Source organism: Gastrolobium bilobum, unplaced genomic scaffold (assembly GCF_033153095.1).
Source record: "Gastrolobium bilobum isolate Gb01-03AN ecotype WA unplaced genomic scaffold, APGP_CSIRO_Gbil_v1 utg33431, whole genome shotgun sequence".
Taxonomy (NCBI): domain Eukaryota; kingdom Viridiplantae; phylum Streptophyta; class Magnoliopsida; order Fabales; family Fabaceae; genus Gastrolobium; species Gastrolobium bilobum.
This window is the reverse complement of record NW_026898935.1, coordinates 1-14282: the sequence shown is the minus strand read 5'-3', so window position 1 is coordinate 14282 and position 14282 is coordinate 1. Positions and strand designations below refer to the sequence as shown.

Sequence of the window (14282 nt, the reverse complement as noted above, 5' to 3'; positions counted from 1 at the left end):
GGGTTGTTGCTTCGTTTGCTAGGGGGGGTAGGGTTTAGAAAGAGAAGAAAACAGAGGAAGGGAGTAAGTAACTGACCAAAAAGTTTATGGCTTCCAACAATTGACGTAAGCGTTTGGAGCGTGTCTCACACGTGCTATATTATATATAGAGTTACGAATTACGAATCAGAGTCGTTGATTTTTTTTTTACCTAATGACTATCAGATGAACTGTCAACAGCCATTTTAATTAAAGTTATCTATATCTACTAAAAACTACGTCATTTTCATTAATGAATAGTATTTTTATAATTTTAGGTGAATCAATAAAGGGTGTTTCCGTAATTCTGTAATTATATTTATATTTAACTGTTTTAATTTATTAAAGGGTTTAATAAGAGTTATGTTGTAGGAAAAGTGACTGTGTTATGTTATAAAGATTCGTTTTGCGTGCCAATTTTTTTTTTTTTTTGCTGCGGGCTCCACAAAATGTTGTGTGTGTAAGAAATTTTTTGTGATGATGTTAAATAATGAATGCAAATCCCTTTATTAAATATATATAACATTTTATCAATAACAAAAACATCATGATTATTAGATTACAAAGTTTAATACTTCATCTGCGCCATCAAATTTTATTAATTAAATAGTTATAATTTATTCAGTTGTATTTAATAATTAATTATTAGTTTTGGATAAATTATAATCATCATATTAATAAAAATTAATGATTTAGATGAAAAATAATTTTTAATTTGATACGGATATTAAATGATCCATATATAAAGAGAATATTGTTTAAAAATTGAAAGTTAATCGAGTAAACCTGTTAAACATTGCTCTTGTATAAATTTGTTGTTTTGTGGGAGAATGAATATACTTTGATTTTGGGTAGTGTCATGAATTTAAAAAATATAAGCGTCGGGCCTTTTTCTTTATTTTCCCTGTGTCGTAAAATTGACACAATGGCATGGTTGGCTAGTGGCAACATTTTAATTTCACCGGTATTGTGAAAATTTAATTAAATAAAAAATAAGCAGGTACACTTGTTAAAATACTTTGGTGCTTATTTCTGATGTCAACAGTTAAACTTACGAAATGAAACAATTTTTTTACATGCATATTTAAGAGGGGTTAAATGCGGATATTTTATCAAAGTCAGTTTATCCCCCCAACCTATTTAAAAACCATCGAAATCCTCACATTTTGCAAGAATTAAAACCAAATATTTCCAGTTTATCAAAAAAAAAAAAAAAACCAAATATTCCCTACCAAAAAAAAAAGCAAATATAATTTTGTTTACGATGATAATTCAGGTTGATCCAATACCACATAAATTTTTTATAAGAATATATATTTAACACAAATTTTAAAATAAGAAAAAAAATTACACAAATATAATTTGCTTATCTATGGCTTGGTACGACACAACACAAATAATGTGTAATCTCAAAATGTGTCGATTATTATACTGGTTAACACGACGCTATATGATATTGATATAACATGACATTAATAACCTATAAGAAAGTTAATATAAATCGATTTCGTATTTACGGATTAACACTCAATGTCTCACCTATCTTCTCGCTTCAATTTTTACCCATATAAATATAAGAAAATCATTGTCTCACTTTACATGAGATAACTATTTCATGTTTTTCTTACATAAAAAGTTGTGTCACACTTTTTTCTTTTTTTAATGGATGATGGGCCCCACCAAATTATGTATCTATGGTAGAAGATACTTATCTCCAACAACATGAGAAAAATAGAACCCATAAATATAATTCAATTTTTACCCATATAAATATAGGAAAATCATTGTCTCATTTTACATGAGATAACTATTTCATGTTTCTCTTATATAAAAAAGTTGTGTCATCACTTTTTTCTTTTTTCTTTTTTTTTAATGGATGATGAATCTCACCACATTATGTGTCTATGGTAGAAGATACTTATCTTCAACATGAAAAAAATAAAACCCATAAATATAATACAAATTTGAAAACGGATGAATAAAACACAAAATTTTTATGTTCTATTTGTTTGGTTTTAGTGAGTAAAAAATCGTCACCCATCTCAGCCGTTAATGAACAGAAATCAACGATTGTCATTTATAGTGTAATTAATAATTAATTAATTAATATAATTTCGTAAACTATAACCGTTGGATGAACGAAAATCAACAGAAAAAATAATGAGTAAGACTTATAAGTCTGCTTACCAAAAAAAAAAGACTTATAAATCTTACTCTAAAATCAAATGATCTCTCCTGTACAAGAGAGAGATAAAGTAGTGCTATATGAGAGTGTGGCGAGTAGACGCAGGCCAACATGAGAGTGGTGGAAGGCAAAAGTGTTAAAGAATAGGGGAGGAAAGAGCATAGGTTACATTAAAAACATTTATGATTTTACTATAAAAAAAAACATTTATGAGGAGAGTGAGCAGTGGGTCCGGGGTCCAGCCTTTTCAATAATACCCGACTTTATGAAGTTCGCGACAGGTAACCCCAGCATCGCATTCACACTCTTTTTTTCCCCATTCCATTCTTATTGTTTATGTTATTTTATTATTTGAAAAAATATTTGTCTTTTTAAATAATACAATATTATTTTACTCTCATAAATATATGAGATCTACATTGTTTTTTGTCTGTTCTCATTTTTTTATGATTTATCTTTTTCTTTCATTTAAAATGATACAATTTTATTTCCTTTAAAATGATAAACACTTTTTCTTTTATTATTTGTATATTTTCTTATCAGTTATGTTAATTATTAATGTTTGCCTGAATCCAAATTCAATCTCTTGTATTTAAGTTCTTAATCATGAAAATAAAATTTAAAACTAGATAATTTGCTTTGTAATCAAATAGTGTAGGACGCGTGTAATTCAAGAGCAAGAGCAAATTACACGGATTAATCATTAATTTCCGATTGACTGAATGGTTCCATACATTTTTAGCTAATTGTCAGTTATATTCAACATTACCAATTGATCAGATATTTTTATGTGCTCTAATAGCTAGTTTGGATGAATTTTTTTTTCAAAAGTTATTTTTTAAAAAAAAAATATTTCTCAAAAAAAGTGTTTGTATACCTGCTTTTAAAAAAAGTAGAAATTATTAAAAAAAGTTAAAAAAAAATTGAAGTTAAAAATTTTAACTTTTTAAAAAAGCAGAAGTTAAAAGTTAAATATTTTTTTTAAAAATCTAAATAACAATAATTTTTATAGAAAATACTTTTAAATTATAAAAAGACTTTTTTAATAAGTAAATACAAACGGGCTATGTGATTAAGAATGCCTTTTGCAGTATTGTATACCAGCTGAACATGTATGGGATTGAACTAATTGGGTCCTCCAACCAATTTCGATAACTTGCTACTTCAGTCATGCAATAAATTTTAATAAAATGTTTGAGGATGAAGAATTTCAACGAGTTCACTATTTATTGCCTCTTAAAAAGCGAAGAGAAGCCAACCAACTCTTGAAATTGTAATAAATTTTTATTCTCGCATAATAAATCTCAGATAGAAACCCATGCAAAGCACAAGCTAGACAATCTTTCTTACCAAATTAACTTATACCAACTAAATAACCTTAAAAATACAAACCACAGATACACGAAGAATATATAGTGTAACTAGTAGAATAGAATATTGCAATATAAAAAAATATATCGACCCATTTCTTCTTATATCGACCACCTCTCTTTTTTTTTTTTTTTGGAGTTACCCAACCCTAATTATCTCTTTGAGACGAGTTGGCTCCCTCCGGTATCCCCACGAGCATCGACTCTTTGAGCCGGCTATGGGACTAATCCGGAGTGCGGGGGAACAGTGATGGCTAAAGGTTCAGCCCCCTCCCCAAGAATGCATTCAGCGGGAATCGAACACATATCCAATCCCACTAACTCAGCGCCAAGTTATATCGACCACCTCTCTCTAATTGGTCTTTTCCAATGTCTATAGAAATCAATTCGTTCAGTAATTTCAAATTGACCATTTTCCAAAAAATGAAAAAGGCAAGTAAATTTCATTTAGCCTTTTTTAGAAAAAAAAAATCCCTAATTGATATGATTCCTAACTCATTAATTTAGCCTTTTTTTATACAAGTAAATAAAAAAGGAACGTATTCTCTCATATTTTAATTGATATGATTAGACTATGACCATGTAAAACTATTGATCGTTCAATCTTTAGCTTTCAAATTTCTATATTGTCTATTTTCTTTCTATTTTATTTTCTATATGAAAAGTAGTCCATCACAGCAATGCTTAATCTCTCTTCTCTTTATATAAAGAAGGTTGTTGCGACTTTGGCAAGTGCACCGATCGTACAAGTAATAAAGTGGTAAAATAAAGTTGTCGATCCCACAAGGACTAATGAGTAATGACCAATCACTAATTTACCTATTCAATTAAAGTTGGATCGATCGTGAAAGGAGTTTCTTGAGAATATTTTAATTAAATTAAAATAGAATTTTAACTACTTATATTTAGTTTTCAATATTCAAGAAATTAAATTTATAATTTATAATGCTAGAAAATTGGTTTTAAATTTTTATGAAAGACGTAGCTAGGATTCAACTCCCCCAATAGTTTCCCAACGAATCTACCTATTCTTATGATTACATTCAAGATCAAGTTATTAACAGTTCTTTCTATATTCGATTAAATCTCAATCCCTTGGTAATTCAATCCTTTACTCCACTCAAAAGCCTAATCCCTTAGTACTTTTTCATAAAATAAGCATTAACGCAAGAAGTTACAGTTATAGAATTCACAAGTCTATCCTAGATCATATAAATTCCAGCAATCAATCAATCGGAATTGATACACCAACATCCCTATTGTCATGCATAACTCATATGTTTATCTACGAGTGATCAATTCATAAATAAAGCTAATAATAAATAACAGATTAATTGCATAACTTTAAATCAAGAACGTAAATCATAAGATAGGCAAACAGCGTTTAAGAACCCATTGTTTCCGTCTCGCCCTAACTACTTAAAGAAATTTAGCTACGCATAGTCATAAAAACAAAATTAAAAGCTACTCTAAAAGAAAGAAGGTTCATGGTAAAACTTGTTCAATGGTGATGATCAATGATGCAGATTTAATCTTTTTTTTCTCCTCTGCACCGCTCCAGTATTCCTCCTCCGCTACTGCCTTCGACTTTGTCTCTGAGTTCTTCTTTTTCTTTGTGTCTCCGAATTTCGAATCTTTTTCAAAGGCTTCGTCTCGTTGTATTTAAAGAGTTAAATTGGGCCTTTATTTCTGGGCCAGCTTGCTGAGGATTAATTTTGATTAATTCTTTATTTTTCTTGATCTTTATCCTTTGCAACTAATCCCAACTGTCTTTTCCATCAGATTAGTGATTTGTTACATTGAACCTGAAACAAAATGAAACGATATGAAAAGAGATTATAATCTTTTCTAGTTGTTGGTATCAATGTTATTAAACCCGGACCGGTGATCGACCGGTCGGGGTACCGGGTCAGTGGGTCACTGGTTCAACCGCATGAACCGGATATGTATATAAATTTATATTTTATACTTAATTATATAATAAATATTTTAAATGGTGTAAGTGAACCAAGAACCAAATGTAGCTTAGTGGTAAATACTAAAATTTAAATCTTCACAACAAGGGTTCGATTCCCACTAGATGCAATTTTTAAATAATTCTATTAAATGATATGATATATATATTAAATTGTGCATATTAACCAACAAACAAACTCAGCCCAGTGGTAAGTTATTGTTTGGCATACTCAGGAGACTCGAGTTCAAATCTCAGCGGCTGCAACTTTGAAATTATTTTTTCCAAAACCATTTTGACGGTTAATACCGGTTGAACCGCGGTTCACGACCGATTCACCGGGTCAATACCGGTTCAATAACATATACGTTCCGTTGCAAGAATCGGACTGGTTGATGGGCCGATTTTCGGGCCAACCGGCCGGGTCGGGCCGGTTTTCTCAACACTGGTTGGTATTTTAATATCTTTTAGATTTATTAATTAACACTATAATAATAATCATATTAATCATTCTATATATTGGCTAATGAGGACGATTGGAATCTCTAGCTTATAATATCACACGACCACCATTTCTCAAGGCCTGTTTGGATGAACTTTTGAAAAAAAGTACTTTTTATGCATTGATTTTTTTAAAAGAACTTTTTTTAAAAGGTAAAGTTATTTTAAAGGTAAAGTTATTTTGAGTTTGGATGTATGATCTGAAAATCACTTTTATATAAAAAAGTTATTTGTATGTTAAAATAAAAAAACAATTATTTTATATAAAATTACAAAAAGGATCTATAAAAAAAATTAACAAATTTTTGGGATTTACGCAAATGAAATTTGGAGAATGTGATTATAATATCAGAAAAGACGTTCGACAAACTGCTCCAATTTTATAGAAAGATGTTTGATTAAAAGTGATAGGTTGTTGAAAGACCTAATTAAAAAAAGCAGCATGAAATAGTGAGATAAGGAGAGATAAAATATGTATGATAGGATGAGGTTAAAATTGTATTTTAAAAATTTATATTATCTTTTAGTTTGTACTTTTTTAAAAATTAACCAACTACTGGTTAACAAAACAGCATTTTAACTTTTATTTTAAATTTTGATTTTTTAAAAAGTTGTTATCCAAACATTTAAAAATTCTCAAAAGAACATTTTTTTACAATAAAAAGCAATTTTTTTAAGAATAAAAGCGTATCCAAGACTAACTGTTTGATTTCTATTTCGTAAAATATTTTTCTTGTTTTAAGAATAAAAAAAAAATTGTTTATTGATCAATGTTTTGTAAAAGTAATTCTAAAAACAACATCTAATTTGTAATTTTTAAAACTAAATTTATAGAACGCCCTTATCATGTTTTGGTTTTATTACTCCCAAAATAACAAAAATACGGAGAACAAGATTTTCATTAATGGCATGATGGTAATAATCTGAAAATAAAAAAGTAAAAGTTAATATTGTGCCACCTCAGTGGCGATATGTTCTTTTACTTTTTGGTCTTTTGATAATTTTTTCAGTTTTTCTACTTTAAAACCACATTTTGGAAACAAATTTACCAAACAATTTTTTTGTTTTTTAACTTTTAAACTGTTTTCAGAATAATGTTATCAAATAAATTTTTTTTCATTTTTTATTCTACAAAATAGTTTTTAAAATTTATTATACAAAATAATTTTAAGAACAAAAAAACTCAAAACACAATCAAACAAAATTTATTTTCTTTTCCCATCCTTGAGTCACCTTCAACCAATGGGTTCAATGAGCACTCATTGTTATTAATGAACTTCAAACCCACCACCTAGCGCTGGCTTTTTGACCCTTATAACTCTTAATTAATAATTAATTATCAAATTGACCTTCATTATAAACTATTTCGAAAATTTAACCTCCCAAAAAACATAACACCAATCTGCTCCTATTTGACCGTTTGACCACCAAGCCTACCGGGTACACCCCTCCTTACCCGGGTATTTTTTGAAATTTTATGCCTACCCGGGTAGGAAGGGGTGTACCCGGGTATATTTCTTGAGAACAGAAAAATTGCTTGGACTATTTACCCTGGTAGGGAGGGGTGTACCCGGGTAAATCTCCCACTGAATCGTTTTTTTTTTCTCAAATTTGGCAACAGACAAAGTTGATCGCCCTGTATCCACCTCCATATATTTTCTTCTTCCTTCTGGGAACGTATCTCGTCTCCATCGCATACCCTGTGTTGAAACCTGGCATCATTATATTGGTGAACCTATCACAGTATGCACCTGCTCTTTAATCTATCACCTTTTTTTATTTATTAAATTTTCAACAAAATTGAATGAGGAAATAATTGGTATTTGTCATTAATTTTTGTAGATAGTGGAATTGAATAAGAAGGATGGAAGTGTCAAGTTTACATGCCTTGGATCGGATCTGAGTGATAATCAGATACCGCAATACACAGTGGCTTCCAACGTCAACGTATGGTTTGGTTCATTTCCCACTAAGGATTTTAGCGTTGTATCTTCAGATGGGGCATTGGTGAGAGCTGCAGCTAGAGATGGTGAGAGTCACTACTCTCTTGTGGGATGCACTTGTGCACCTGCTTTTCAGTTCCAGGACTTTGAGCTCGCAAAACGTTCTCAACTCATTGCTCGCTTTCCCCAAATGGAGCCTCTCATTACTGTTCAACCAAATCAAGCAATTTACCCCGGTACATCCCTTCCTACCCGGGTAAATAGTTCAAGCAATTTTCCAGATCTCAAGAAATATACCCGGGTACATCCCTTCCTACCCGGGTAAGCATAAAATTTCAAAAAATACCCGGGTAGGGAGGGGTGTACCCGGGTAGGCTTGGTGGTCAACGGTCAAACATGGGCAGATTGGTGTTATGTTTTTTTGGGAGGTTAAATTTTCGAAATAGTTTATAATGAAGGTCAATTTGGTAATTAATTATTAATAAAGGGTTATAAGGGTCAAAAAGTCCCTAGCGCTAGCTGTAATAGTATCAATCTCTATTCTATTTTTTCTGACATGGCAGGTTTCTTTAAACAAGGTTTTAAGAGGGGAAAGAAAAGAAACAGAGGGTTTTAGTAAGTCCTTCCCTTGTTTGGGAGTTAAAAAAAAAGAGGGGAAGGAATTGAAGATTTTTACTAAACCCTTCAAATCCCTCCTTCTTCTTAAAATTAAAGTTCCCCCAATTTGGGGGGTTTGAGGGGGGAAATATTAAAAATTACTTATCTACCCTTACCATTAAAATGTGAAAACTACATAAATGTGAATCATTTTTAAATGTAAAATTATTAAAATGTGAATCATTTCGTCAAAAAATAGTGATGAAATTTTTGATGAAAATCATATACGTCAAAAATTTTCCGTCAAAACTAAAGACGAAGTTAGAGACGGAACAAGATTTTGCCATAATCACTGACATAAATTTTTTACGGAAAAAAAAATTCATTCAAATTTATTAATAGAATCTAAATTCCGTCAAAACTTTCAACGAAAATATTTTCGTCCAAAATTTTGACGAAACACATTTCCATCGAAAAGTTTCGACGTAAAACAATTACGTCAAAATTTTTTACGGAAAACATTTTCATCAAAAAATTTTGCAAAAATTTTCGACGAAAAATATTTCCATCAAAAATTTGTGACAAAAAACATTTCTCTAAAAAATTTTGACGGAAAATTATTTTTGTCAAAATTCTTTACGGAATCTAAATTTTGTCAAAATATCTCACAAAAAAACATATTTATTGAAATTTTTGACGCAAAATATTTCCATCAACATTTTCAACGCAGCACATTTCCATCAAAAATCTTTGACGAAAAAAAATTTTCATCAAAATTCTTTAGAGAGTTTAAATTTCGTCCAAAGTTTTCGACGAAAATATTTTCGTTAAACTTTTTGACAAAAAAAATCTCCGTCGAAATTTTTAACGAAACACATTTCTATTGAAAATTTTCAACGAAAAATATTTCTGTCAAAATGTTTGATAAAAAAACATTTCCACCAAAATTTTCAAAGGAACACATCTCTGTCAAAAACTTTCGACAGAAAATATTTTTGTAAAAATTTTTGACAAAAAATATTTCTATAAAAACTTTTGACCGAAAAATATTGTGTCAAAATTCTTTACAAAATCTAAATTTTGTCGAAAGTTTCAAAATATATTTCCATCAAAATTTTGAACGGAAAATATTTTGTCAAAATTTTTGACGAAAGTCTTTTTTCGTTTAAAACATTTGATGAAAGAAATCATTTATTACAAAACTTTTGACGGAAACTAAATTGCGTCGAAAATTTTGGTAGGAAATTTATTTTTGTTAAAATTTTCATTGGAGAAAAAATTCCGTCGTATTTCGACGAAAAGTATTCGGACGAAAAAATAATTTTGTGACGAAATTTCCGTCGTTTGTAACGTAGAAATTTCGTCCAAAAATATAGTCTTTTTTAGTCTTTTTTAACTCCCAAACAATGGAAGGCAATACCCTCCAATTTCCTTCCCTTCCTTCCCTTTTGGATTCCCTTCCCCTCCAAACTCCCAAACAAAGCCTTAAGCAAGAGGAAGGGAAGAAAAGGAAGGAGATTCAAGGGGAAGGGAAGGGAATGAAGGGAAGGTAATTGAAGGTTATTCTCTTCTCTTGTTTAAAATTTAAAAAAATGGTAAGGAAGAAATTAGAGAGTCAATGAAATATTTTTACAATTTTACCCTTTTATAAAAATTAATATAATTATTTATTTTACAAATAAAATTAAATGTAAAATTTTTAAAAAAATTATATATATATTTTTCACACTACTAAAAAAGATCATATTTTCGAAGAATATATTACGTTGCAAGCGATGAAAATTTCGTCAAAATAATTTTTTTTCGACAGAATACTTTTCATCGAGAGGCGACGGAAGTTCTATCCAATGAAATTTTTTACAAAAATAAATTTTCTGTGAAAATTTACGACGGAATTTAGTTTCCATCAAAAGTTTTGACGAAAATGATTTGTTAAATATTTTCAACGATCAAAATTCCATCAAAAGTTTTGACGAAAAAAAGAATTCCGTCAAATAATTTAATGGAATATTTTTCGTCAATTTTTTTTCATGAGAATGTGTCCCAACGAAAATTTCGATGAAATTAGATTCCGTAAAGAAATTTAATAGAATATTTTTTTGTCGAAATTTTTTACACAAATATTTTTCGTCGAATTTTTTACGAAAATATTTTCCATCGAATTTTTTTTACAGAAATGTGTTTATTTGAAATTTTTGATAGAAATATTTTTTGTTGAAAGTTTTGCCGGAAATATTTTCAATGGAAATGTGTTTTGTCGAAAATTTTAGAAATTTTTTTTTTTGTAAAAAAGTATGATGAAAATATTTTCGTCGAAAACTTTTGACAAAATTTAGAAAGAATTGTGACGATTTTTTTTTTCTGCCAAAAATTTGTACACAAATCTTTTTTGTCAAAACTTTTTACGAAAATTTTCAATGGAAATGTGTTTCATTAAAAATTTCGAGGGAAATTTTCTTCATCGAAAATTTCGACGAATATGTTTTTTTGTGAAATATTTTGATTAAAATATTTTAACGGAATTTAGATTCTGTACAGAATTTTGACACAATTTTGTATCATAATTTTTTACAAAAATACTTTTTCGTCACAAATTTTTACAAAAATATTTTTTGTTGAAAATTTTCACTGGAAATGTGTTCCATTGAAAATTTTGATGGAAATGTTTTCTGACAAAATTTTTTATGGAATTAATTTTTGTCAAAAAATTTGGATGAAAATATTTTTGCTTGAAAAGTTTGACAGAAATATTTCCGTTGAAAGTTTCAAAAGAATTTATATTCTATAAAGAATTTTGACTGAATTTTTTTCCGAAATAAATTTGTGTTAGTGATTATGGCCAATTCTTGTTTCGTCTCTATTTTCGACGTAATGTGATTTTTGTCAAAAATTTCGTCGTCACTATGTTTGACGAAATATTTTTCGTTTGATAAATTTTCTCGGTATTTGAGACTTTTCTAATAATGTCACATTTAAAAATGATTCATATTTATGTAGTTTTCACATTTTAATGCTAAGGTTAGATAAATAATTTTTAATATTTCCTCCCTTAAATCTCTCAAATTGAGAGAACTTTAATTTTAAGGGTGAGAAAGATTTTGCAAAAATTTCCAATTTCCTTCCCCTATTTTTTTAAACTCACAAACAAAGAAGAGCTTAATAAAACTTTCAATTTTCCTTCTTTTTCCCCCAAAAATCAACTCCCAAATAAAGCCTTTTTAAGGGTGAGAATAGAGAACAGCGGATGCAGCAAGGCTATACCATCCTGTCCCCGCTGCTCCCACAAATTAACACCTCCATTGGAGCCTCCAAAAACCATGTTATTTAAAAAGTAAATTCAAAGTGTTCTTTAATGAAAAATTTCAATCAAATGATTAAAATAAAGAATTTAATTTTAATATATTGTCATTGTAAAATTTTGTAGGGAAATTTTTTAAAAAATCCCTTGTGATTTTTCTTATATTCATTTATCCCCTTGTGATTAGAGTACTATCTTATGTCAAATGAGAAAATAATTTTTCATTCACTTATTGGGTTATAAATTCAAAAACATCTGCCTTAATCAAATTTATGACTCATTAAACATGACTGACATTTTCAAGGAAGTTATCATAAAAAATCTAATCTTAACTAAATTTATGATTCATTAAACATCCTGACGAACGTTTTAGAGGAAGTTGTCATATTTGGAGAGCTGAAATTTGTGATTGCTTGAAACTTGATTGATTTATGTTTTTTTAATTTATATTGTTGGATTATTTCTCCTTAATTAGATACAAGTTTCAATGCATGGAATAATGAAAAGGCTTCATGGGAAAATGAAAGGACTTCATTGGAGAACGAAAAGTTGTATTGAAATCCTCCCCATTAAATGAAGAAGACTCTAGGTGAAGAGATGAGATTAACAAATTGAGGGGAAGAAATCCTCCATGAGAGAAAGAATCCGAGTGAATACCTCTAAGGAGAAGTTTGAGTGAGACCTCTCTATCTAGGAAAGTTTGAGATTACCACCATTACAAGTGATGCTTGATTATTTGAGAATACTTCTAAAGAGATGTTTGAGTGTTAGACCTCTTTAGGGACGTTTAATGTTACCACCATATTTGGTGAAGCTTGATTGTACCTCTAGTAAAAGACTAGGAAAATTTGACTGTTATAACTCATTATTCTTATAGTGAAAGTTTGATTCTGAACTAGTGTCTCGTGGGTTTTTACTTCTTCACATTGGAGAAAGTTTTCCTACGTTAAACAAATTGACCGTGTTCTTCTCCATCTCTCTCCTCACACACACACATACATATAACTCTCTTGTAATTATTGAAGGTAAATTATTTTTATTTGTTTCCTTATTTTAGACATGTTTAATGATCATTTATTTGTAATATACTCATCTTTATTTTTTAAAAAAAGTATTTATAAATAATGTTTAATATTAATTGAATAGAAATAAATTATATTTAAGTTTTTAGATGTATTTAAAGTTATTAAATATTTTATTACTTTGGTAATTATAATTAGGAATAAAAATTTCTTTTAATAGATCCAATTTTTTAGTCATTTTTGCTCTGTGTTAGTATCAATACTGTTACTTGAATCCATCAAATAATTCAGTGAAACATGTCATGGCAATTTTAATTGTTTTTTTTTTATTCTTAGTATTGGTAAGCGCTACTTCAATCCAAAACCTTAAAGTATTAGGAGACGATATATTAATCATTTTGTATTTTTTCTAATACACCATAATGCAAGAGCCCTTTAAATTTGAAATGTAGTTATGACACAGACACATTTTTTGGTCTACCTTGTGCTGTATAGATCTATTTTTGGTTTACATTGTGTTTTTCTTAATTCCACCTAAAAGTGAGGTGGTAAGGATCAAACTCATAACACTTGATCACTTCAGCTTTGAATCTTTGATACCATGATAAACTTATAAGAATATGGCTGGTTTTTTTGTTGTGCCAATATGACTCTTAAATACAAAGAGAACAACACAGGAAATATTTACAATTTGAATTTATGCTGATAGCTAATTCTATTTATAAAACTATGTATACATTAAATGCAAAATATTAACATATTAGCTAATCACATTACTTTTACCTTACGTATACATTAAATGTAAAATATTTCCAAAACAGTGTTTGCTGCTAATTCTATTTCTACAATTACATATATATTAAATGCATAAAATTTCTAAAATAGTGTTTGTTCCTCCAATAATTATTATTAAAAATTATTTCATTAACCATTTTAATGATATGAAAAAAAATTATTCAATAATAATTTATAAAATAGCATTGCATTTTTTTCTTATCATGTTGAAAACTTGAAGACAACAAGATAAAAAATGTGAGAATAAAATATAACACTGATTATTATTTTTTTATAATAACTCCACTTACGCTTAAAGTTACAAATATTCTCTCCAAAAAAAATTGAAAAAAATATATATAAAATACTTCTTTTTATTAAATAAAAAAATTTACAGAATCACATATTACCAATTCCAAGGGTTCTCGATTCTGTCACTGTCATCCAACGGCTATGAGAAAAGTAACCAAAAATATATTTTGTTGCGCTTTGCAAGAATATTTATAGCAATTTATTGTTAGTTTTATTTCCATTTTAACCTTAAATTGCTGGAACCCACAATACCAGAGAACATAGTAAAAACGTGGAAGGATTGCACGTGACAATTAAGTTTTTTTTTT

At 28.8% G+C, this 14282-nt stretch overlaps 1 protein-coding gene across 1 annotated transcript; it reads left to right on the top strand.

The window, feature by feature from the left end:
- Positions 1 to 6348: 6348 nt before the first annotated feature.
- LOC133285631 (uncharacterized) lies at positions 6349 to 8207 on the top strand (the record flags this gene model as incomplete). Its single annotated transcript, XM_061482880.1, has 3 exons — positions 6349 to 6364; positions 7650 to 7771; positions 7871 to 8207. Coding segments are annotated over exons 1-3 (475 nt in total), but the record flags the coding sequence as incomplete, so codon positions are not given.
- Between the last annotated feature and the right edge of the window lie 6075 nt (positions 8208 to 14282).